The sequence below is a fragment of the Electrona antarctica genome (assembly GCF_951216825.1).
Source record: "Electrona antarctica genome assembly, chromosome: 5".
In the NCBI taxonomy this organism is placed as follows: domain Eukaryota; kingdom Metazoa; phylum Chordata; class Actinopteri; order Myctophiformes; family Myctophidae; genus Electrona; species Electrona antarctica.
In genome coordinates, this window is record NC_136810.1 from 19,315,413 (window position 1) to 19,340,188 (window position 24,776).

Here is a 24,776-nt window from a genome sequence, read left to right on the forward strand (position 1 = left end):
AGCGAAGCATGGGGGTGCCTCGTGTTGCTCTGGGGCAATCAATTTATCGGCCAGACCAAAATCTTACGGGACTTCTTTAGTCTTTAGTCTCCAAAACCAGAGAGATAAGAGAGAGAGAGAGATGTTTGGAGGAGACTCCACCATGGAACCAGTCAGTTTTCACTTTATGCGTCGACCTTCCTGTCAACTCTGTGTAATGAACAGATAAGGAAGACATAGTGGAGAGACCCCCCCCCCCCCCCCCCCCCCAAAACTGAGAGGAGGGACCTTCACTCTCAGCATCTTTTTCCTTTATTTATTCAGGGAAGAGCCCATTGGGAGCAAGCTCTCTTTTTCAAGGGCGCCCTGATCACAGCATAATAAAACACTGTAATACTGCATACATGCAATGGAAAACAATAACTTTATTTTCAAAATCTTTTTATTTCCGTTTTATAACAGTATGGGTGTCAAGTCACAGGTTCATAGAAAAAATAAAATATCAGATTTTAGTATCAGTGACTGAGGTAAACAAACGTAGCCTACTGTTTGAATCACAGAGATCGTGGGCAGACTGTTATTGTGCAAAACACCGAAAATCCAGACTATGAATGATTTGTGCCCCTTCCAGACAAAAAAACATTTCCTCCCCTTCAAGTCCCAATTTAGTATAGCCAATTCCCAATTCCCCAGCCTCTCTACAAGTACTCCATCTCTGCTAACCCCCACAATCAGTCATTGGGAGCGTGAAGAAAGCCTCAGGTCTCCTCCGATACCTGGGCCATCAAGCCAACGTATTCTTTACACCCGACAGTGAAAGGTCTCACTAGGGGGGGCGTAACGCATGTGTGTCACTCACTGTGTGTCCTAAAGAAGCACCCTAAATGTCTATGGAAAGCTCCAGAGAGTCCTGAGGTATAATATACTGAGAACTTCACTATGTATAACATAGTGAGACCCTAACTCCAGTGTTAATATCGTTAACTAAAACTAAAACTATGACGAAAAATGTTCGTCGACCACCTATTTTCACCTATTCAAACTAAATAAAAATGAAATTAAAACTCAGCTATGATGACTAAAACTAAGACTAAATATATTGACAATTTTGTCAACAAATAAAAAACTAGACTATTAGGAAGGGACTAGTGGAGAATATATCCAGTAGGACTAAAAGACAATTAGTTTGGTGTTAGTTTGGTGTCTGAAAATATAGTCTTCTACAGAATATACTCCTCTCCTCACCTCACTGGTGAATATTTTATAAGTCATGGAATGGCCAAATGGGCCTTGAACCTTTACTAGCTTCTATGGCAGAAGCATAATCCTATTCTTCTGAATTTCAGCTTTCATGCACGAAACCAAGCGTAAAATACGACGAAGTCCCCAGACAAAATACATTGTCGACAAAATAAACTGTAGATTTAACCGACTAAAATGTTATGTTTAGTTGACTAAAACTAGACTAAAACAAAATGAAAATGTATCCAACGACTGACTAACTAAAACTAAACAAACAAACAAAAATGTGATTAAATATAACATACCGGTAATTATAAATATATGCCATAGTGGGACCCTCACTCTCAACATAACATACTGGAGAGCCTTCATGTATCTGTATAAATATAACATAATGGGACCTTCACTATGGGTATAAATAGACCCTGGCAGTGAGAGAGACCCTCGCTGTCGGTATGTCAAGCCTGTGTGTAATTAACAGATAAGGAAGACACAGTGGAGAACCTCTCTCTCTCTGCCTGCATAAATAGAACCTCCCTCGATGCCTTCTCCTTGAGCTTGACACCTCCGAGCACAATTAATGAGGAGGGTCTATATTCAAGCACCCCACCCCACACACACACACACACACGTCGAGGAACAAGAATCGGTTCCATCACAGTTGAGTTGGAATAATTTCTGGAAACTTTTTTGTATTTGTTTTTATGTTATGGTATATTTGGATACATAGTTACAGACCTTAACCCTAGAACACTAAAGGTGGCCTTACACTAGCCAATTTTTTTCAATCTGAAATCTGATAGCACCACACACTACAGGATAATCGGAGCGGGGCAGAGCAAATATCAAACATTCTTGATGTTGATCGGGCCGATCCCGATCGCGCTTTGAGCGGTCGGGCACCCCCCGAGCGTCAAAAATGCCCGATTATCGGCTAGTGTAAGGCCACCTTTAGTCCCGGTGACTTGCTTTATGTTTGTGGTTTTCATAATGTTGCTGAATGCTGATATCTGAAGGTGGGTGAGTCATTGGGTAGCTTCATGATGCTCAGTGACATTAGTGACCATTTGCAGACCGCAGCCATCTTGGCATCAGAGTTTGGAAGCTCTCGTTTTCAGTAAAGCAATGTCCTGCTGCCTTCCTGCATTATGTGCAAATTCAAAACAGGTGGTATACGCAACCAGGGCAGTTGAGTGATATCTAACGAGCACTTCCAAACTGCAACACTTAGAAAAAGAATCACCTGCAAGGACAGAAAGTAACTCGAGTCATAACATGTCTACAGTGAATTTTTACGAAACAAACACAAGATGGTCGCGGTCTGCATATGGTGGATAGAACAAGGTAGGTTTGTTTCCCCGCCCACATCCCTGTATTTTTCTACAGGCAGGTGTTCGGCTGATTTTTTTTTGTTTTTGACATTGTAGAATCGGCCTCAAGTCTTACTGGGTTAACACAACAACACATACAGAACCCAGCTGTAGACACGGTAGATGCTTCTATGCATACAGAACCATCATTAATACAGACACTGTGTGTGTGAGACTGACATCATGAAGGCAGGCCTTGACCTCCTTAAATGTCATTGGCTTTCTCTAAATGATCTAAATGATCACCTTTAATTGAACCCAAGAGAGGGTGCTAATAGGTGCCCCCCCCCTCTGGGTGCATGGGCACCGCTGTAGCACGTATACGTGTGTGTGTGTGTGTGTGTGTGTGTGTGTGTGTGTGTGTGTGTGTGTGTGTGTGTGTGTGTGTGTGTGTGTGTGTGTGACGGTGTGTGTGTGAGAGAGAGACAGTGTTGTGATGCATGCATGCAGCTGCACCCTTCATCTCCATTAAAAACTCATTTTCATATCTCTCCAGTATCTCGCCCTCTCTCTCTCTCTCAATTTAGCAAAACGAAAAGACGAGAAAAAAACAGCCCCAAAGACGACACACGTTCTCTGACCAGGACAACACACACACGCACACACACGGCACACGCACACACACACACACAGTTTTTGAATATATAAACAAACAAAAAACTTACTGTGCCTTTTTTGTGCCTTAATTGTACAACATAATATGGGTGGGCACTGAGCGGTCTAGGATGCTCCCAAACTGCCTAGCATCAGTCAGGTTTTAATACCTACTCCCCCCCCTTTCACAATGGAATTAATCCTCCAAGCTCTCGGATAAGAGAGAACACAGAGGTTGACATTGAATGTCCTAGCGCTATGCTACATCCCAGCGCTATATGCTACGTCCCAGCGGTGTCTACAGGACGCGTGATGAAGAAGATGAGGTCAAATGTTGGCTCGTGGACACGTTGTGGGATATCCTCACCATGTGATACAATAACAGAGTTCCATTTTGGCGGCGGTACTTAGTATAATAGATTTTCCCCCCATGTTTGTGCCGCTTTCTAGGGGGAACAAGGTCAGAGGAGATCCCTCTGGTGTTGTGCGCCCCTGGGCATCTCTCACTCTACAGCAGTGGTTCTCAACCTTTTAGAGCAAGAGATATATAGCATTAACATGATGAATGGTGCCACTGTACGGCGGTCTAATAGCCCATTTCGGGCGGGAACCCCTTTTGGTGTTTTAAGCATTCTGTTCTACTAGCTATTGAAAATTGTAGGTCTGCTATTTTAGAAAAATCGTGAAAATGGCGCAAAACTTGGAAAATATATTCTTTCAGAGTGAACGTTTTTACTGAAATCGTTGCTTCCGGGGGCGTGCGTCCCTGGAACAACATATTTTCAGATGGGGGTTGGCGGCCAATTACATACAATTCTGGGGGTCCTTGACATGAAATATTGAGCACCGCTGATATAGAAACATAGGTATTTCAGAAAACTGTCATGATTTAGAAGACATATTTTTAATTTCGATGTCAGGCCTAAATGGGGTAGCCTAGACTGCCTAAGTATAGAGTTCCAGCCAGTGCACATAGCGTCAGGAGTTCTCCTTGACGCTATATGACTTTTCGGGCATTGCCCCATAACGCTGGTAACGCAGCCTCTTGCTACTCACCAAAACAAAGACGGTTCTAATGTGTTGAAAGCCTATTAGAACCGTCACCTTTTTACTCTTGCTTTTAGTTTGAGTTTTTAACATCTCTGTTCTGACTGATTTGCTGTGTGCTTTGTTTTTCGTCCATCTATGTTTTTATGCTTTTATTTTCTATGCTATTTACCATTGTTTTATCTTTCTAACTGCTTGCCTGTGGGTTTTTTTTTGCTATTTTTATGTTCTGCCCTGTGAAGCACTTTGAGTTGCATTTATGTATGAAAGGTGCTATACAAAAAAAAGTTTATTATTATTATTCTTCTCCTTGGTGGAAAGCCACTCACCTTCTGTGTAAAATATGCTTTTTGGCCACAAAAGACAATAGAACATTTCCATTGATCTCTTAACATCACTCCACTTATTTTTTGGGGAGATTCCTTTGCGTACCACCAGAGGGGGCCTGTACACGTACCACAGGTTGAGAACCACTGTTTTTCTATTTTTATTTTATGGAATTCTTCCGTTCTAGAAAAACATTTTAAGTAGTAGTTTTTTTAGCTCGTCCTTGGACCTATGTGGAATATACAGACACGTGACCTGACCTTGTCCTTGAGGGGGTTCCAGGTGGTCCCCAGCTAAATGATGGAGAGTTGGTAACTAATTGAATCAGTTTCATTATACGCTCTCAAAATGTCTCTTTTTTTATGAGGGCTTAAGTTGTACTAGACCCGCCGGCCACCGGCCTACAGTACTTGGGAACGATGCAACTTGGGAAGCTAATAATACCCATTGTCAACGCACGCACGCACGCACGCACGCACGCACGCACGCACGCACGCACGCACGCACGCACGCACGCACGCACGCACGCAGAGACGTGGCACATTTATAGTTAGATGCATGTTACTTAGTAGAACCTCAGCTCTTTGTAATTCCTACAGCATGGGTCTTCAACAGGGGGTCTGGGACCCATAGGGGGTCCTCGGAGTTACAACAGGGGGCCTGCCAACATTAACATGAATCCAACATGTAATTTGAAAGAATATAACATGTAAACAAATACATAAATAAATAACCAAACACTGATGATGACAGCGCTGTCAAAGACGTCTATGAAGCTATGTATACAAATTATGAAAGAATTTAATGTGCAACAAATTTGTATACAGTAGGCTATGTAATGGGGGTCTCTGTCCCCCCCCCCCCCCCCAGATGGTCATAAGGAAACAAAAGGAAGAAAAGCTTATGATTTACAGACTCTGCCCCCCCCCCCCCCCCCTCCCCCCCTTCCTCAGGGGAGCAGAAACACAAAGACACACTCAGCAGAATAAACACTCACTTAAAATGACCCCAACCCCGCCCCCTCCACACACACACCCTCTAAACACTCACTTAAATGCCCCCCCCCCCCCCCCCCAAAAAAAACACACGCACGCACACACACACACACACACACACACACCCCTCTACATGTCCTGACACAGAACAGAAACTACAGCTAGCTGAAACGCAGGGTTAAACCTATCATTCCATTCTCAGGTGCAAATCATCACAGTCCGTCTGTCAGGTGTAAACTTTGTATGTCCGAAAACTGTGTCTTAGCGGAGGAATGTTAAACAAGTGCTTGTAAATAGATTTCCATTGGTTCAAGAATAAATCGAAGTCACTCAAACGCTGTTGCGTCAATACCGTGAGAGAGTTATCTGATAGTCCAATAAACAGGCCTATAACAATTCCCTTATTCCCGTTTGATACATTTTCTTATCACATCCCTGTTCCGAAAACAATGGTTGCTTGAATGAAATATAATCGATTTAAGCTGAAAAGGATTTGTTTAATGCCATTTTTTTTTTGCATTGTTACATTTATAGAACATGCAGTACCAATTAGTTCCATGTGCGCAAACAAATTATCATTGGAAAAGCGTCCACGTTCGGTTTAATAACTCCCAACCTGTTTCATCAATTGAAAAACTTGCAGTGGTTCATGATAGCGGACATGTGTAGGTCCTTTGCTTGAAAATATTACATATGTGGGTAAAAAGACAGCCGAGTAAAAGAGTGAAGTGCAAAACGTTACAAAAGGGACGGCTCTCCCCTTCTTTTAAATACTGAGTATTTACTTGAGATCACTGTATATACTTTGTCCACCACTGACTAAAAGCTCCCAACACACTTGCATGCTTCTGAAGGTTGTAAACTTGGTTTTGCTGGAAGCACTTTGGTAGCCATGGCAACACAAGGATGTGTGCTGGTGAAAGTGTGTGTGCGTGTGTGCATGTGCGTGTGTCTGTGTGTTCACACCAGTTGGTTCCTGTTTCGCCAAACAAAAGAGCCACAGCCGGGCTCTTTAGTAGCAGCTTGACCTGCAGCCATTTGTCAAATGAGTGACACGCACGCACGCGCGCGCGCGCACGCACGCACGCACGCACGCACGCACGCACGCACGCACGCACGCACGCACGCACGCACGCACGCACGCACGCACGCACGCACGCACGCACGCACGCACGCACGCACGCACGCACGCACGCACGCACGCACACACACACACACACACACACACACACACACACACACACACACACACACACACACACACACACACACACACACACACACACACACACACACACACACACACACACACACACACACACACACACACACACACACACACACACACACACACACACACACACACACACACACACACACACACACACACACACACACACACACACACACACACACACACACACACACACACACACACACACACACACACACACACACACACCACATGTTCAGGAACAGGATACAACTCCGAATAAAAGGCTGTTTCTCCTCTCTTTGTGAAAACAAGACGCCTTTCAAAGGTTTGTAGTAAAATGCTCTGACCTCATACAAACAAGAGGGAAAACGGCAGAACTATGATGTCAGCCCAGCCACAGAGCACCACAGAGAAGCTCCATTAGTTTAACATAGAAACAATTGTTTAATTTGAGATAGTCAGCTTCAATTGTTTAATTTAACATAGAAGCTTCATATTAGCGTCACAGAACAGGGAGTTTGAACGCTGAGTTTATAAAGATGAGAAAAAAGCCTAAAGGACCATGTTTGTTAAAAAAACAAGTTTTACCTAATACAATATAACAGGCAGAAACCTTTTTGCGGCGCCAATCGGCACGCTTTGATCCTTTTTTACTTGAATCCTAAAGGTCATTACACATTGGCGAATTAGCGACGCGGCACGAATAAACGCCACGAAAATGTGAAATATTTGGCCGACGAATTTTGACGCCTTTGCCTACAGTACACATCGAAAGTGTGACGCGTACAGTATATGCGATTATTCGCCACTCCTCTCCTCCGTCTGCTTCTCTATGTCGTCGTTATCCCTCAGATGTTCCCACCACTTCTTCACTTCCGTGATGCAGACAATGCATTTGCGTTGGGCCACAGCAGTCATTTGGGGCTCACGACCGCCCCCCTCATGCCGCCGATAAAATACAATTCTAAATACATACAGAGATGCAATGATAGTGGAGTTGACCAAAGTTTGGCGGAGCCCGTTGGGGCTCATACATCCTGCTGCAGTCAAACCTAATGTTAAACTATGTTATTTATTTTGGAATATTAATGAGTCACAAGGTTTCAACTCGGTCAAACCATATCACACAGCAACTGGATCTGGTTTATTCATCTTTGAGTAGAACAAGAGACTGAGATCAAAGATAATGAGACTGAGATGTGCATGTAAACTTGCATTCATCAGGTCAGGAGTTTTCTGTGAAAAAACATTATCCACGCACGCACGCACGCACGCACGCACGCACGCACGCACGCACGCACGCACACACACTAATCCTATAGAATCCGATGCAAATCAGGGTGTAACAAAGAGTGCTGCTGGCCTGCTAGGACACTTGGGAGACAAAATACACCTGTCTGTCTGTCTGTCTGTCTGTCTGTCTGTCTCTCTGTCTGTCTGTCTGTCTGTCTGTCTGTCGACAGACAGACAGACAGAGAGACAGGGTGTTTTGGGGTGTTTTTCTTTAAAAAAGTTAAAGCTCTGTATAGTAATCATCCCTGTTAGTGTTTGTTCAGTATTAAACCAGGGTAGGAATTTCAGGGAGGTCACGAAGGCCATGGCCCCTCAGTTTGGCAGAGAAACGGCATGCCCTGAGTCCACAGTGGCCTTGCCGCCTTAATGCCTCATGGCCTCCTCTGTCTCTTTCTTGTCAATATGTAGACACCAGTGTCTCTTTCTTGTCAATATGTAGTCACCAGTGTCTCTTTCTTGTCAATATGTAGACACCAGTCTCTCTTTCTTGTCAATATGTAGACACCAGTCTCTCTTTCTTGTCAATATGTAGACACCAGTCTCTCTTTCTTGTCAATATGTAGACACCAGTGTCTCTTTCTTGTCTTGTAGACGCCAGGTCTTTTGTTGAGATTCTAAATTCTTAACTCTCACTGAGTCCCCATCTTTAAACCAATTCAGTGACTTTGATTGTTGCAGGGCTGAGCATAGTCTACAAATATTAAATTCTTTCAATGAACTAAAATCTTGATTTATTTGATGGCCTTCCTGCCTTGGCATTTGGCGTTTGTGCCCTAAAAAAAATGGAAAACACCAATGGCCAAGCCTGTCAGTAGTGTTAAATACTATATTGTGATAGTAATCATTGCTATAGATAGAGTGTCTGTACTCTGTACAGTAACAGCCTGTCTCTCCAGCTCTTTGATAAACATGAAATACACTGGGTTGCCAATTTCATCCAAGCTGTCTCTCCTGCTCAAGCTGGAGAGACAGGGAGACTCCAATTACTGAACAAACACTCTATACAGCAACTATTATTACTATCACAATAGAGCTATTTTTATTTAACACTTGTTTTAACGAAACAAAAATCACTTGCTGTTGCTAAAAAACATCACTTACCGTCCATACCTTACCATACCATGATAATTTTATTTTCATCACACTAAAACAAATGAGCTTGAATCCATACATTTTCGAGACAAATGTTCTCGGAGGAAGAACCACGACAGTTACATATCTTAACACAGCTCTTCTCAGGTCAGACTGAAAGATATTGAATGAGTTATTAACGTACCATGTGTGCGTCTTCTCAGTTCAGCTCAATCTCTCAGGGTGTTTGTGACTCCGCCCCCGCGCTCCTGATGTCATCAGCTGTTCAAAACACAGGCAGAAAGATGTCAGAGGTCAGGAGACAGCGACACTAAGTGGACGTGAACGATTGATCCACTGCCGATTAAACTGCCATTTGGGTTGATGTACATGGCAGGAGTTTTGGGACAAAATGTTTCAGCATTGGCTCAATTGCTACTACTAGCTACGTGGTTTGTTTGTACTAGAAACAGGGGTGAGGTGATTACATCGTTTCATTATCAGACGTCCAGTTTCTGAACAATGCCACAAATTAAATGAATTCTTCAGTTTTTAAACAAATGAAATGAATTCTTCAGTTGTTAAACAAATGCAATGAATTATTCAGTTTTTAAACAAATGAAATTATTTTTTAAAAGTCACATAAAAGCTGCACTATGTATAGCTTTCCTCTTCTACCATGGATTTGAACCAGGTTTACTGTGCAAGTGCTGACATTTTTTACCATTAAGCTGATGGAGCCTGTCTGCTTGCTGCTTGCTCAGGGGATAAATTGAATCTTGACCACCAGGTAAAAAGATCGTGTCAGATCAATCATGTGTCTAGGTGAGACATGACCTTTGACACAATCATGTGTCTAGGTGAGACATGACCTTTGACACAATCATGTGTCTAGGTGAGACATGACCTTAGGCTTTGACACAATCAAAACGTCGCGATAGAAGAGAAGGGAGACAAAATACAACCACCCCAATTGTAGAAGTTATATTGAATTAACATACAGTTGGGTGCCACTGATATTGTCCCTTATCATTTGACCCATTTAGGCCTGACCTCAAAATTTTAAAAAGTCCTTCTAAATCCTCCAGTTTTCTGAAATAAATATTTTCACGATTTTTCAAAAATAGCAGACCTACAAAGCTCGTAGCGCGCCACTCGGTGGCGCGCTATGAGCTTGTAGATCTGCTATTTTTCAAAAGCTAAATTATAACATGTTTAAAACACCAAAAGGGGTTCCCGCCCAAAATGGGTTAACTGTCCTTTTGCGCAAATCACGCAAACCTCAGCAAAAAGAAAAGGACAATATCGATGGCCTCCAACTGTATATAGATTGGACAACATTCAAATGTATTCATTTAAAAAGGTTACTTAGTGCCTCTCTTATTAAAATTAATTCTTCAGTTCATGAACAAAGCCACACATGAAATGTATTCTTCGGTTTTTAAACAACGCCACACATCAAATTCATTCTTCAGTTTATGAACAACGCCACACATCAAATTCATTCTTCAGTTTATGAACAATGCCACACATCAAATTCATTCTTCAGTTTATGAACAATGCCACACATTAAATTCATTCTTCAGTTTATGAACAATGCCACACATTAAATTCATTCTTCAGTTTATGAACAATGCCACACATTAAATTCAAAAACACTTAAAGTGAGTGAGTCAGAGTTGTTCAATATGCATGAAGCTCTTGGTTATTAGGTGCAGTAATGTGAAAACTCAGGCTTTGAATATTTTACTGCTCAGCTGGAGGCGTTTGTATTAAGAATGGCAGCAACATGTTCCGCGTTGGCCGTAAGCTATTAGCATCTAACCAGCCTCATCAATTAATTAATTATGCTTTATTACAGGAAGCCTGGCTCATCACTCTGTCCTTAAAGCTTAACATTAAGCTTCTGAAGTTCTTCTGATGCAAACCTGTTGATTAATTATTCATTAAGAACACCTTTCTAATTATGACATGTTGACGCTTTGAACCGAGGAGAACAGAGATAAACGCTTTCAACCTCCTTTTGTTCCGCCCTGTCTGTCTGTCTGTCTGTCTGTCTGTCTGTCTGTCTGTCTGTCTGTCTGTCCCGATTCCAGGCTCGCAATATCCGGTGCAAAACCTGCACACAAAACGGTCTACAAGCTCACAATGTGGGGGTTTCCAGTCTATCATATAGCGCAGATCTATCTAAACTATTTCTATCTAAACAACTCAATGCAAGACAGACTGAGAGGAGAAACGCACTAAACAGCACACACACTGTAGTACACACACACACACTGTACACACACATTGTACACACACACACACACACACACACACACACACACACACACACACACACACACACACACACACACACACACACACACACACACACACACACACACACACACACACACACACACACACACACACACACACACACACACACACACATATGCACACACACACACACACACACACATTGTACACACACAGACACAGGCACACACACAAACACGCACACACACACGCACATACGTGGCAACAGGACAGAATGTTCAGGTTTCAGTTTCTATGGAAACGGGCTCTGGGGAAAAGTGGAGCAACCAATGGAATCATGGCATGTGGAGGGGGGAGGGGATTGCTGCTCTGCTCAGAAAATGGAGGAAACACAATAGGAGAGAGACGGGAGTGCGAGAAGGAGAGAGAAAGAGAGAGAAATACAGGGAGATAGACAAGACAGACGGACAGACGGACGGACGGACAGACAGACAAGACAACAGACGGACAGACAGGCATACAGACGGACAGACACGCGGACAGAGCGGCGCGATAGAGCGAAAGATCGAGACAGAGAGAAATGGTGTGTATTCCTTCCTGCACTGTCTGCACCGTGCAAGCTCGCTGCATGGCATGTGGAGGGGGGGAGGGGTCTGCTCAAGACATGGAGGAAACACAATAGGAGAGAGCCGGAGCGAGAGAGAGAGAGATACTGGGAGACGGACAGACAAGACAGAGGGTAAGACAGAGAGACAGACAGACAACAGAGAAAGACAGAGACAGTGTATTTGTGCACCGTGGGCACATAGGACTATACTGCACATACACAACAGAGCGACGACCTTTGATCCATTCAAACCGAGTCACCAGCGTTTTGTGGTTTCCGTTTCCTGTCTCGTGGCCAATGGAAATGCAATCCTGATCGACTAGAATACACCCGCGGGAGCGTCACGGTGCATGGTGGGAGTTTTCATCCAAATGTTTTCGCTGTAAGGGACTATTTTGTTTTTCTTCTTCCTTCCGCCTAATTCGCAATGGACGCCGAGGACGCAATGGACACGGACGACAAAGTGGACACAATGGACACAGAGGACACAACGGCAGAGGGAGTAACGGCGCCACCTAGCGGTGGCGACATTCCTGACACACTTAGAGGCGGAGACATTTCTGACGTGTCCGTCTCTCAGAGAGCGCCACCTAACGACGGAAACCTTTCCGACAGACCGAGCAGCAGAGACGGAGACATTTCTGACAAGTCTGTCCGTCCGACAGTGCAACCCAGCAGCGAAGATATGTCCGACAGTCAGACTAGCAGTGGAGACATGTCTGAAATGTCACTCAGTCAGGCATCGCTACCTAGCAGCGGATACATCTCTGACATGTCTCTCAGTCAGACATCGCTACCTTGCAGTGGAGACATTTCTGACGTCAAGACAGTGGCATCTAGCAGTGGAGACATTTCTGATGTCCAGACAGTGGCATCTAGCAGTGGAGACATTTCTGACGTCAAGACAGTGGCATCTAGCAATGGAGACATTTCTGACGTCAAGACAGTGGCATCTAGCAGCGGAGGCATTTCTAAGATCAAGACGGAACCACCTAGCGACAGAAACATTTCGGACAAGTCCGTCAGTCAGACGGTGCAATCGAGCGGCAAAGATATCTCTGATGTCAAGACAGCGCCACCTAGCAAAAAAAGAAAAAAGACAGCGCCACCTAGCAGTGGAGACACGTCGGCCTCTACGACAGTGACGTCTCGTGCCAGAGACATTTACGGTATCAAGATAGAGCCACCTAGCGACAGAAAGATGTCTGACATGTCCCTCAGTCAGACGGTTCCATCTAGCAGCGGAGACATTTCTGATAGGTCTGTTGGTCCGCCAGTGACAGATAGCGGTGGGGACATTTCTGACGTGTCTGTCTCTGCCACAGTGACACCTCGCGGTGGAGACATTTCTGACGTGTCTGTCTCTGCCACAGTGACACCTCGCGGTGGAGACATTTCTGACGTGTCCGTCAGTCAGACAGTGACGGCTTGTGGCGGAGACAATAACGTCAAGACAGTGTCCCCTAGCCGCGGAGACATTTCTGACGTCAAGACAGTGTCCCCTAGCCGCGGAGACATTTCTGACGTCAAGACAGTGTCACCTAGCCGCGGAGACATTTCTGACGTCAAGACAGTGTCACCTAGCCGCGGAGACATTTCTGACGTCAAGACAGTGTCACCTAGCCGCGGAGACATTTCTGACGTCAAGACAGTGTCACCTAGCCGCGGAGACATTTCTGACGTCAAGACAGTGTCACCTAGCCGCGGAGACATTTCTGACGTCAAGACAGTGTCACCTAGCCGTGGAGAAATTTCTGACGTGTCTGTCTCTCCAGCGGTGACACCTACTAGTGGCAGAGACATTTCTGACGTCAAGATAATGCCATCTAGCAGCGGAGACATTTCCGAGGTCAAGAGAGTGCCACCTAGCAATGGAGACATTTCTGACGTCAAGACAGTGCCAACTAGTAGCAGAGACTTTTCTGACAACAAGTCTGTCCGTCCTACAGTGCCCCCTAGCGGCAGAGACATTTCTAACATGTCCGCCTGTCCTACAGTGCCACCTAGCAGTGGGGACATTTCTGGCAACAAGTTTGTCCGTCCTACAGTGCCCCCTAGCGGCAGAGACTTTTCTAACATGTCCACCTGTCCTACAGTGCCACCTAGTAGCGGATACATTTCTGGCAACAAGTTTGTCCGTCCTACAGTGCCCCCTAGCGGCAGAGACATTTCTAACATGTCACCTAGCAGCGAAGACATTTACGACAGCATGTCTGCCTGTCCTGCAGTGACACCTAGCAGCGGTGACATGTCCATGTCTCCTACATCTAGCTCTGAAGAAATTTCTTACATAAATCTCGGCGGAGACGTTTCCAACATGTATGTCTGTCCTACACCGCCACCCAACGGCAGAAACAATTCCGACGTGTCTGCCGGCCCTACGGTGCCGCCTAGTGACGGAGAGCTTTCCGACCTCATGTCCGTCTTTCAGACAGTGCTACCCAACGGAGAAATTTCGGACATCATGTCTGTCTGTCAGACGGAAGAGGTGGTGATGCCCAACGGCGGGGACCTTTCCGACGTCAGTGCCGACAGTGACTATTACGACGAGGAGGACGAGAATCCAGAGTTTGATCCAGAGTTTGATCTGGAGTCGGACGCCTTGGACAAGGACCAATACAGTAGAGACATGTATGTAGGGGCCGAAGAGGAATTCACCGGAGGCTTTGACCAGGGTTGGAAGACGAAGAATTACCACTACAACACTACGTGCCGTTTCAACCGCAAGCCGGGGTGCAAGGTCCCTCTGCCCCCGAACGCAACCCCGTTGCAGGCGTTTGAACACGTCTGGACGGACGAGCTGTGGCAGCATATGGTCGACAAAACCAACCAATACTACGAGCAGTGGAACGCCGAGACGCCGAAGAAGGCAAAGTCGGCGAGGTGGTCTCGCGTGAGCCAGACCGAGATGAGGACTTTTATCGGGCTCTGCATTGCCATGGGGCTCGTGGTGATACCCGTTCGGAGGGATTATTGGCGACAAAAGAAGGATTTGTTCAAGACCAGCTTCCCCAAACACATGTCGCGGGACCGATTTTGCTCTATCTGGAGGTAAAAAACATTAATAATACAAATTGATTGTGGTGATGATGACGCCATTGTTATAGTAGTACTAGTTATAATGAAGGTGTTGAGGCCTTGTTGGGTTCTAGAGACCATGTGGTCACCCGTTTCATGCACACAGACAGGTATAAACAATAACATACTACTGCATTAATAACAGCAGGTATACTACAGTGACCATAGTCCATAGTAGCTTTTTGTGTGTGTGTGTGTGTGTGTGTGTGTGTGTGTGTGTGTGTGTGTGTGTGTGTGTGTGTGTGTGTGTGTGTGTGTGTGTGTGGGGGGGGGGGTTCCCAGGTAACTAATGTGTCTATATCTGCGTGAATTTCCTAGGTATCTAAAACTTGAGGATAAAGATGCAAAAATAGACAAAACTGACAAGATGTGGAGGATGAGGTGGTTCATGGACTACCTCACCTCTCGGTTCCAGGAGCTCTACGAGGTGAATGGCAACGTGAGCGTGGACGAGAGCATGGTGAAGTTCAAGGGACGTCTCGCTTTCAGACAGTATCTCCCCAATAAGCCCATAAAATGGGGAGTCAAACTATGGGTCATGGCAGAGAGCACGACAGGCTATTGCACAAGCTTCCAGGTAAGACGACATTAAATCTTTAAACCAAGTACAGATACAGTGGTTATATTAGATGGATATCCTCAGTTTACAAGTTAATAGCCCTAAAATGTCTGTGATCTTACATACATTTCATGTATTCCAAATACACAGCCATAGATTGGTCCTATCCACGCATGGTTAGCAGACTGACTGAATTTAAACTTGTAGCGTGTGTAGTTGACCAAATAATTATTTCCTAAAAGTTGGAGTCAGTTATTGTCCTCTAGTTTCATATCCATTTGAAAGTTCTGGCAGAAAAGGTGTTAACAAAAATATTGCCACCACCTACCAATTGTATGCCCCATACATGTGTGCTTCCTAAAGGAAGTTTTGATATGTTCATTCCAGGCTCCTCGTTGGAGAGAATGTCATCCGTGTGTAGCTCGTGGAAAAGTGGATAAATTTTACTAAATCTGGTTTGACTGCCAAACATGTCAAATGGATATGAAACTAGTCTCAAAAACGACTCAAAGACTGAGTCTGCTAACCGTGCGCGGATAGGACAGATCTATGGCTGTGTATTTGGAATATATGAAATGTAAGATCACATACATTCTAGGGATAACACGTTAACAGAAGTCCATCCATCGGCATGCATACTTTCTCAATAGACCGGGGCCGTCTATTTGCTGAATAGCATAGTTTTTTTTTAATTCATATTCTTGGGCATTTTAACGTTTTCTTTTTTTGGAAAATTAACCCCCTACTTGATCAACTACTAACTACAGCAGATCCACAAGCTTGTGAAGCTTTGAATCCTGAAAATAAGTGTTTTCCAACTCGACAGCGACGATATGCAAAGCTTGCATTTGATGTTATATGTAACGTGTTGTCGTCGTATTGTTGTTGTGTTTTTATCCTTAAACAAACGTCCCCAAGGTGTACACGGGTAAAGAGGACGCACATGGGGAGAGCAAGGGTCTTGCGCACCGCGTGGTCATGGACCTGGCCAGACCCTACTACGGGTCCCACGCGTCCGTCTACATGGACAACTACTACACCTCGGTAGAGCTGCTGGAGGACATGAAGACCAAAGGACTGAACGGCTGCGGCACGGTGCGCGCCAACAGGAAGGGGCTCCCGCCACTCGAGTCCTTGACCAATGGAGTTGAGCTGGACCGGCACGAATACAGGTATAGGGATGTGGGGGATGATATGAAAAAAGTACACGTTACACGATTATCGTGGCAAAAAAATAACCGCGATTTAATGATATCGCGATCATTCAAAATATGCTTAGAACCTAAAGTGCCACTTTTGTCTATTAACCACTTGAACCCCCCCAGCATCCCTATTCTGAGGGGGGGGGGGGGGGGGGGTATCTACAAGCACATTACGTGTTGCAACGCGGTGTGAACTTGTAGATGTGCTATTTTCGGCAAATCTATTTGTGTACAGTGAAATAAAAGCGTACCATTTGCTCTTTATAGGTCCTATCAAGTGTAGCGATTTTAAGTGGTGTTGAATTAACAGCTTAACAAATTTTAATTCACCCTAGTGTATGATGGAGGACATTTTCAAGATATATTAAAATCTCCGGGATGCGATTATTCAGAGCGTTTTTTTTTTTTTACGATAATAAACAATTATTATCAACCATCCTTTTAAATGCAGGGTGGCCCAGAAGGACGACCTCACCTTCTGCGTTTGGCAGGACACCAAGATGGTCATGGTGCTGTCCAACCACCACGACCCCACCTCCACGGGCACGGTCAACAGACGGCCGGAGGGTTACAAGCAAAGAGAGGCGAAAAAGAAAAAACCGGGCTACGTAAAACAATCGGGGGATTACAAGGATTACAAGCAATCCGAGGTGATAGTGCCGGCGGCACTCGCAGACTACCAGAAACACATGAAAGGTTTGCTTGAATGACTTCATTTGATTGAAAATACACGCACGCATGCACGCACGCACGCACGCACGCACGCACGCACACACACGCACGTGAGGCGGATGTATGCCTCACAGTACTGTACTCCCCCCCCCCCCCTCCCCTCTCTCTCCTATTGGCTCATGTGGCACACCCGTTATGCGATGCTCAGCCATTCATAGCATCCACCACGCATTCTGATGACGCAACCTCTAGAATTAGTAGTTAAGATTGTTTAGACTGATGCTTGGTCTTCGGTTCACCTGTGAATGCTGTGATCCTAAATGACTGAGGCACTACACTGTCTCTACACTGTCTGCTACTTTTGTCGCTTTTGTTTGACGCTATAGTATGATCAAGTAGGGCATTCATTTATGAAAAGAACAGAATAAAATATAGGACAGGTTTATGTCCGCCAGCATTGTAATACATGTTATTTGTTTGTGCCCAGGTGTGGATCTGCTGGATCAGATGATCGGCTACTACGGCTTCCAGCATCGATCCAAGAAGTGGTGGAGGAGGGTCTTCTGGTTCTTGCTGGGCGTGTCCTGCCACAACGCGTACGTCGCTGCAAGGTCCGCGGGAGGAGTAGCCTTCAAGAAAAAGCACAATGGATACAAAACCTGGCTGGAGGACCTGGCAGAGGAACTCATCAAAACGTGTACAACAAGGAGTTTTCCTGTGACGCCTCCTACTCTTCTCATGAGTTCCCCTTTAGGAGGCAACCTACCTCCTAAACACGACTTTGCGAAGATCTTTATCAAGAGAAAGTTGTGCAAGGAGTGTCAAATGCTCCCCGAAAACGAGAGAAACGGCGGGCCGACCATCTACGGCTGCAAACAGTGTGACCAGCCTTTGCACATGGAGTGCATGGGCAAGCACTATCGTCGTTTTTGGTATTGGCCTACTGCAGACAGATCAGCCGTCGTCAAACAATTACAATTGGAGCATGGATCAACTAACCTGACTCCGCATACTGTGGTCAGAAAATTACAAGCGGAGTTTGATGGTGTAAACACAAAAAAGTTAAGATTGTCCAACTGCTCTCCAAAATCTCCAAAATCTCCAAAACCAATGAAACCAATGAAACCAATGAAACCAATGAAACCAATGAAACCATCAACCTCTACCCTTCACCTCAGACCCTCATCGACCGCATCGCGGCCTTGGACACCATCACCATCACCATCACCATCATTTGAACCTGGTTCACCATCATTTGAACCTGGTTCACCTCTCTCACCCGACGTCCCAAATTCACCCTCGGAATCTCTGGCACCGCCCTCTCCTGGTTCAAATCCTACTGATCCAACATCCTCATCGACCTCAATGCTGCCTTCGACGCCATCAACCTCTGCTCTCTCACCTGACGTCCCAAATCCACCCTTGGAATCTTTGGCACCGCCCTCTCCTGGTTCAAATCCTACTGATCCAACATCCTCGTCGACCTCAATGCTGCCTTCGACGCCATCAACCTCTGCTCTCTCACCTGACGTCCCAAATCCACCGTTGGAATCTTTGGCACCGCCCTCTTCTGGTATAAATCCTACCATTCCCTCATCCTCCTCAGCCTCAGCACTGCCTTCAACACCATCAACCAGTCCTCTTTCCTCTCCTGCCCCAAATCCGACCTCAGAATCTCTGGCGCCGTCCTCTCCTGGTTCAAATCATACTGTTCCCACATCCTCTTCGACCTTAGTGCAGCATTCAACACCATCAACCACTCCATGCTCATCTCCCGCCCCAAATCCACCGTTGGAATCTCTGGCACCACCCTCTCCTGGTTCACATCCTACCATTCCCACAACCTCATCCTCAGTGCTACATTTGACACCATCAACCACTCAAAATGCATATCCCACCTCAAATACACCCTCTGATTCTTTGGCAAAGCCCTCTCCTGGTACACAGAATACCTCCTCAATATCTTCCTCTTCCACAGTGCTGCATTCGACACCATCAACCACTTCATCTGACGCCGCAAATCCACCCACGGAATCTCTGGAACCACCCTCTTCAACACCATCAACCACGCCATACTCCTCCGAAGCCTCAAATCCACCCTCTGAATCTCTGGCACCTGGTCCAAATCCTATGTGCTCATCCTCCTCGACCTCAGTGCCGCAATCGACACCATCAGCTACTACAGCTCACTCCCCAAATCCACCCTCGGAATCTCTGGCACTGCCCTCGCCTGGTTCGCATTCTACCTTGCCCACATCCTCCTTGACCTCAGTGTTGCAGTCAACACCATCAATCCCTCAAAACACATCTCCCACCTTAAATCCACCCTCGGAATCTATGGCACCACCCGCTCCTGGTTCAGATCCTACCGTTCCCACATCCTCATCGACCTCAGAAGTGCAGGATTCAACACCATCAACCACGGAAAACACCTCTCATGTGCCAAATCCACCCTCGGAGTCTCCGTCACCGCCCTCTCCTAGTTCACATCCTACCGTTCCCACATCCTCATCCTCCCCCACCTCAGAAGTGCAGGATTACACAATTCACAATTACAGTTTACCAGAGACTTCCAATCCAGAGCGAGTGCCAACTCCACATCCTTACTTCCTACCACCCATGTCCCCAGCCTCCGTGACCTCCATGAATTCAATTCACAATTACAGTTTAAATTTTAGGCAATCAGCAGACACTCTTAATCCAGAGAGACCTGCAGAAAGCACCTATTTGTCACCATCAACCCTCGGAATCGTCCATTTACCTTCGGAATCAATGCCCTCAGGGCAGGGTTCTTCTCCTTCAAAGCGTAAAACCCGTACACCGAGGAAGTCAACACCGAAGAAGGCGGCGACACCGAAGAAGGTGGCGACACCGAAGAAGGCGGCGACACCGAAGAAGGCGACACCGAAGAAGGTCAAAGGTACTCCATTAGCCGACAACGTTGCGATCCGCTTTGGAGCTTCTTCAGCTCAGGGTACACATCCTACCTTCCCCACATCCTCATCCTCCTCGACCTCAGTGCGGCGTTCAACACCATCACCCTCTCCATACTACTCTCATGCCCCATATTCACCCTCGGAATCTATGGGACCACCCTCTCCTCGTTCACATCCTACCTATCCCACATTCTCCTGGACCTCACTGCTGCATTCAACACCATCAAGCTCTCCATACTCATCTCACGGCCCAGATTCACCCTCGGAATCTATGGGACCACCCTCCCCTCGTTCACATCCTACTTTTCCGACATACATCAATTCATCCAACTTACAGTGGGCCTCCCGCTCACCGGCTTACTCAAGATCCCCATCCCCATCAATGTCAGTGCTGCATTCGACAACACCAACACCAACTACTCCATACTACCCTTACGCCTCAAATACACCCTCAGAATCTATGCCACCGCCCTCTCCTGGTTCACATTCTACCTTTCCCACATCTTCCTGGACCTCAGAGCTGAATTCGCCACCACCAACCTCTCCATATTACTCTCACGCCTCAAATCCACCCTCGGAGTCCATGGCACCGCCCTCTCCTGGTTCACATCCTCCTACCTTTCTGCCCCATGCCAGCGGGACAGCACGGGGCGGGACGGCACGGCGCTCACGGAAGAGATGGAAGGGTACCGACCCTGATCGTATGCAGACAAGGCAGTCCTCAGGCCCCAGCCGGGATCCGGATTGCGATGAGGACACAGAAGAGTCACAGAAGAGGGGTCCGCAGGTCCCCACATCCTCCTGGACCTCATCAAAGTTACAATGGACCCCCTGCTCTCCTGTAGCACCAGCTCACGCAACATCCTCATGGACCTCAGTGCGGCCTTCGACGCCATCAGCTACTCCATACTACTCTCACGGCTCAAATCCACCCTCAGCATCTCTGGCACTGCGCTCCCCCGGTCCGCATCCCAGCTTCCCGACATACAATTCATCAAAGTTACAAATGGCCTCCAGAAAATTACAAGCGGAGTCTGACGACCGACACGCGGTACAGAAAAAGTTCAAAATGACCTCCAGCTCTCCTGGGGCACCGGCTCACTCAACATCCTCATGGACCTCAGTGCGGCCTTCGACACAGTCAACCACTCCATCAGCCCACTACTACTCTCAAGCTTCAAATCCATCCTCAGAATCTCACGCACCGCACTCTCCGGTTTCACATCGTACCTTTTCCACATCTTCAGCCCCCTCCTCGACCTCAGTGCGGTCTTCACCATCAACCACTCCATACTCATCTCACGCCTCAAATCCACCCGTGGAAGATCTGGCACCGCCCTCTCCCGATTCACCTCCTACCTTTCACGTCCTGCTGCCTGCCAGTGTTTTCGTTGACGATTACGACGACGATGACAAAACTTCGTCAAAGCCCGTTTATCCATGAAGAGGACTTGGACGATGATGAGCTAAGCATAGCTCTTTTCAGACCTGTTGCTGTCATAAAGCTATGTAAATATACTAAAATCGGTGCTGTTCCCCAAGGATACGTCAATGACGTTCTTGTTGAACTCTATGGTTGTTTGCAGTGTGCGGTCTTCCACATTGATGGTGACGTCACATAAAAGTACTTATCGTGAATACTAAGTCATTAAATACTAAGTGAATACTTCCTTAGTATCCACTTACGGCTAATAAATCACCTTATTTAGGATTTTAACCTGTCGTTGGCTGGATGTGTTTGGGGACTGGGGATGGGAGTCCATTTTTAGGTTACACCTGGTAACCCCCTCCTAACATAAATTGGGTCTCGTCCTAAAAGAACATATGCTATTGATTTAGGTTTTGTTGCATTTGTGCAGATTCCCACCCCTTAGGCTGCAGTCACACATTCAAAACATATGTTTTGTCTCTGTTCTGGGGGAGAGGGGGGTTTCAGAACAGCTCGCAATTAATTTTCAATGGGAGTCACGTTGGTTTGGCGAAACAAGCCCCACCAAGCAAGGCTGCTTCGTCAAACCATGTGACTTCCATTGAAAGTGAATTGGAGCTGCCCCCCCCCCCCCCCCCCCCCCAGAACAGAGACAAAACATGTGTTTCGAATGTGTGAGTGCAGCCTTAAGTCAAATTTGGATGATTCATTGCACTAAAGCACTTGTGTTGCTGGTCGCTCAAAGTGAATGTGTCCATTTCAACAGGTGCCAGTGTCACAGGGAGGAACTCGCTGGAAAGGGTATCCTGGAGTAGACAGAAACAATCACCTGCCGCAGTTAAGTGTGTCTGTGGGTTTAACCCATTCTGTGCGGGAACCCCTATTGGTGTTTTAAGCATTACGTTATACTTTGGCTATTGAAAAATAGCAGATCTACAAGCTCATAGCGTGGCACCGAGTGCCACGCTACGAGCTTGTAGATCTGCTATTTCTGGAAAAAAAATCGCGAAAACGTGTCGCAAATCTGGAGACGTGGAGGTGGCGGCTGACCCCTCCTCCCCAAATACCTGCCCCTTTGGCCTAAAACCACGACTCCTACTCTTTAACACCAGTGAACTTCTTCTTCTAGTGCCACCTTTTAAGAGAAACGTGTCAATTCGTATTTGAGTGCCTTATTTGTATTGGCCTTTATATCATTTGGTATTTAAAGGCCGCACAAGATTGCTGTCAGTGCTGTGAAATCTGCCAACCAAACACATGGTGTGCCTCCTTGAGTCCTTTTACGAACAAAGGTTAAACATTGTAAACCACTCGTGGTCTTTCATGCTGTCGTTCATTTGCGCTCTGAGTCTCAGTGGGAGACAACGGGAGAAGATGGAGTCTCACTGGAGACGTTCCTGGTGGGTGATTTCAGTGGGGACATTATAGGAGGGATGGTGTCGTCTCAATGGAGACTTGAGAGAAAATGTGGGAGACTTTGGAAGATAATGCCAGCATGTCTTGGTGCTCCGTTGATTTCTGTGATGTGGAATCAACCTTTTCTTTTCTTTTTTTTTTTTGGGGGGGGGGGATGTTATGACCCTGGACATCCCCAAGACAAAAAAAATAAAAAATAACTGGGGTGACAGGGCTTTCTCAGTTGCTGCCCCCCCCTCCCGTTTGGAACTCACTCCCAGCTCACATCAAAGGTGCTCCCACCCTTGCCCTGTTCAAAACCTCTCAGTCAAAACCCACTTTTGCAGATTTGCATTCCCCACCCGATTTCAATCGCCCGGTTTACCTTTTTTTACTATGAATGTTTTCTTTACTTAGTCTTTAGTCTGTTGTTATGACCCATTGGGTCATCTGTGTATTCTCCTGTGTGGTGTTGCCTGTGCATGTCTCTCCTCCCTCATTGGTATAGGTGTGATTGAGTGGTTGATTGACTATAGCAGCTGGCGTGAGTGGCGACTGAATGTAAATATGAGTATAGATATAGCTGTTTGTATCTTTTTTGATGACATGTATTACTGTGTCATTATAGTATGCTCTGTTGATTCATTGAAATAGTATATGCTCTGTTGATGAATTGAATACATAGGACCACAGTAGAAACCATTTTTTTCGTGTTATCTTTTGAGCCAAAGTGTGTTACTGTACCGTGCTAGTTTACATTTGTTTACGTCATTTACACTTTTTTTTCATCTAATAAAAGTATTTAACCAATCGATCAATCAATCTCCTCTCAAGTTTTCCTCGTGCCATGCTGCATCTTATCTTATCAATTACACAACACCACATGAAGTCTTTAATTCATGGAGACTATTTTAGTATTTGTCGCATTTCTATGGCCACTGTTGTATGTGTTAAATGTTAACATGTCTGGGTCTTTAACCCATTCTGGGCGGGAACCCCTTTTGGTGTTTTAAGCATTATGTTATACTTTAATGTGGCTTAATAATCTTTGAATACACTGTATATTCTTTCAGAGCGAACGTTTTTAACTCAAATCTTTGCTTCTGAGAGGGTTCCTGGAATAACATATTTTCAGATGGGGGTCGGTGGCCAATTACATATCATTTTTGGGGTCCTTGACACTGATATAGAAACATAGGTTTTTCAGAAAACTGAAAACTGAAAATTGTTATAAACAAATAAAGTAAGACCAATGAAGGAGAAGGACTCTGAACAGAGGGTGACAACAAGTGGCTCTATAAAGTTATGCCAAAACATAGTCTCGCGAGCCAGACTGTTATCTCACACAATTTTCAAATGCTTCCATCTGTAAATGTCTGAAAATTATCAAAGCCATAAAGCGGATTTGAAGCCTCCTCCCCACTTCCTCTTTCCAGTTGCGCAAATGTATCCTAAATATAAATCAAAATGATCAAAGCATATATACAGTATAGTTTTGA

The 24,776-nt window shown here is 45.7% G+C and overlaps 1 protein-coding gene across 2 annotated transcripts in view; it reads right to left on the reverse strand.

Annotated features, from left to right (window-relative positions):
- The window catches only part of LOC306923432 (tetraspanin-18B-like), a 71,622-nt gene that overhangs the window by 24,166 nt on the left and 22,680 nt on the right, over positions 1–24,776 (reverse strand). Inside the window, exons 1-2 of one of the 2 annotated variants that reach the window (XM_079501528.1) lie at positions 17,984–18,092; positions 9,340–9,416 (exon numbers count right to left, since the gene is read on the reverse strand). In XM_079501528.1, the coding sequence (XP_079357654.1) occupies positions 9,340–9,342 (3 nt within the window). In that variant the 5' untranslated portion in view covers positions 9,343–9,416; positions 17,984–18,092. Of the gene's footprint in view, positions 1–9,339; positions 9,417–17,983; positions 18,093–24,776 lie in introns of those variants that run through there. The other variant, XM_079501527.1, reaches the window with a different exon arrangement.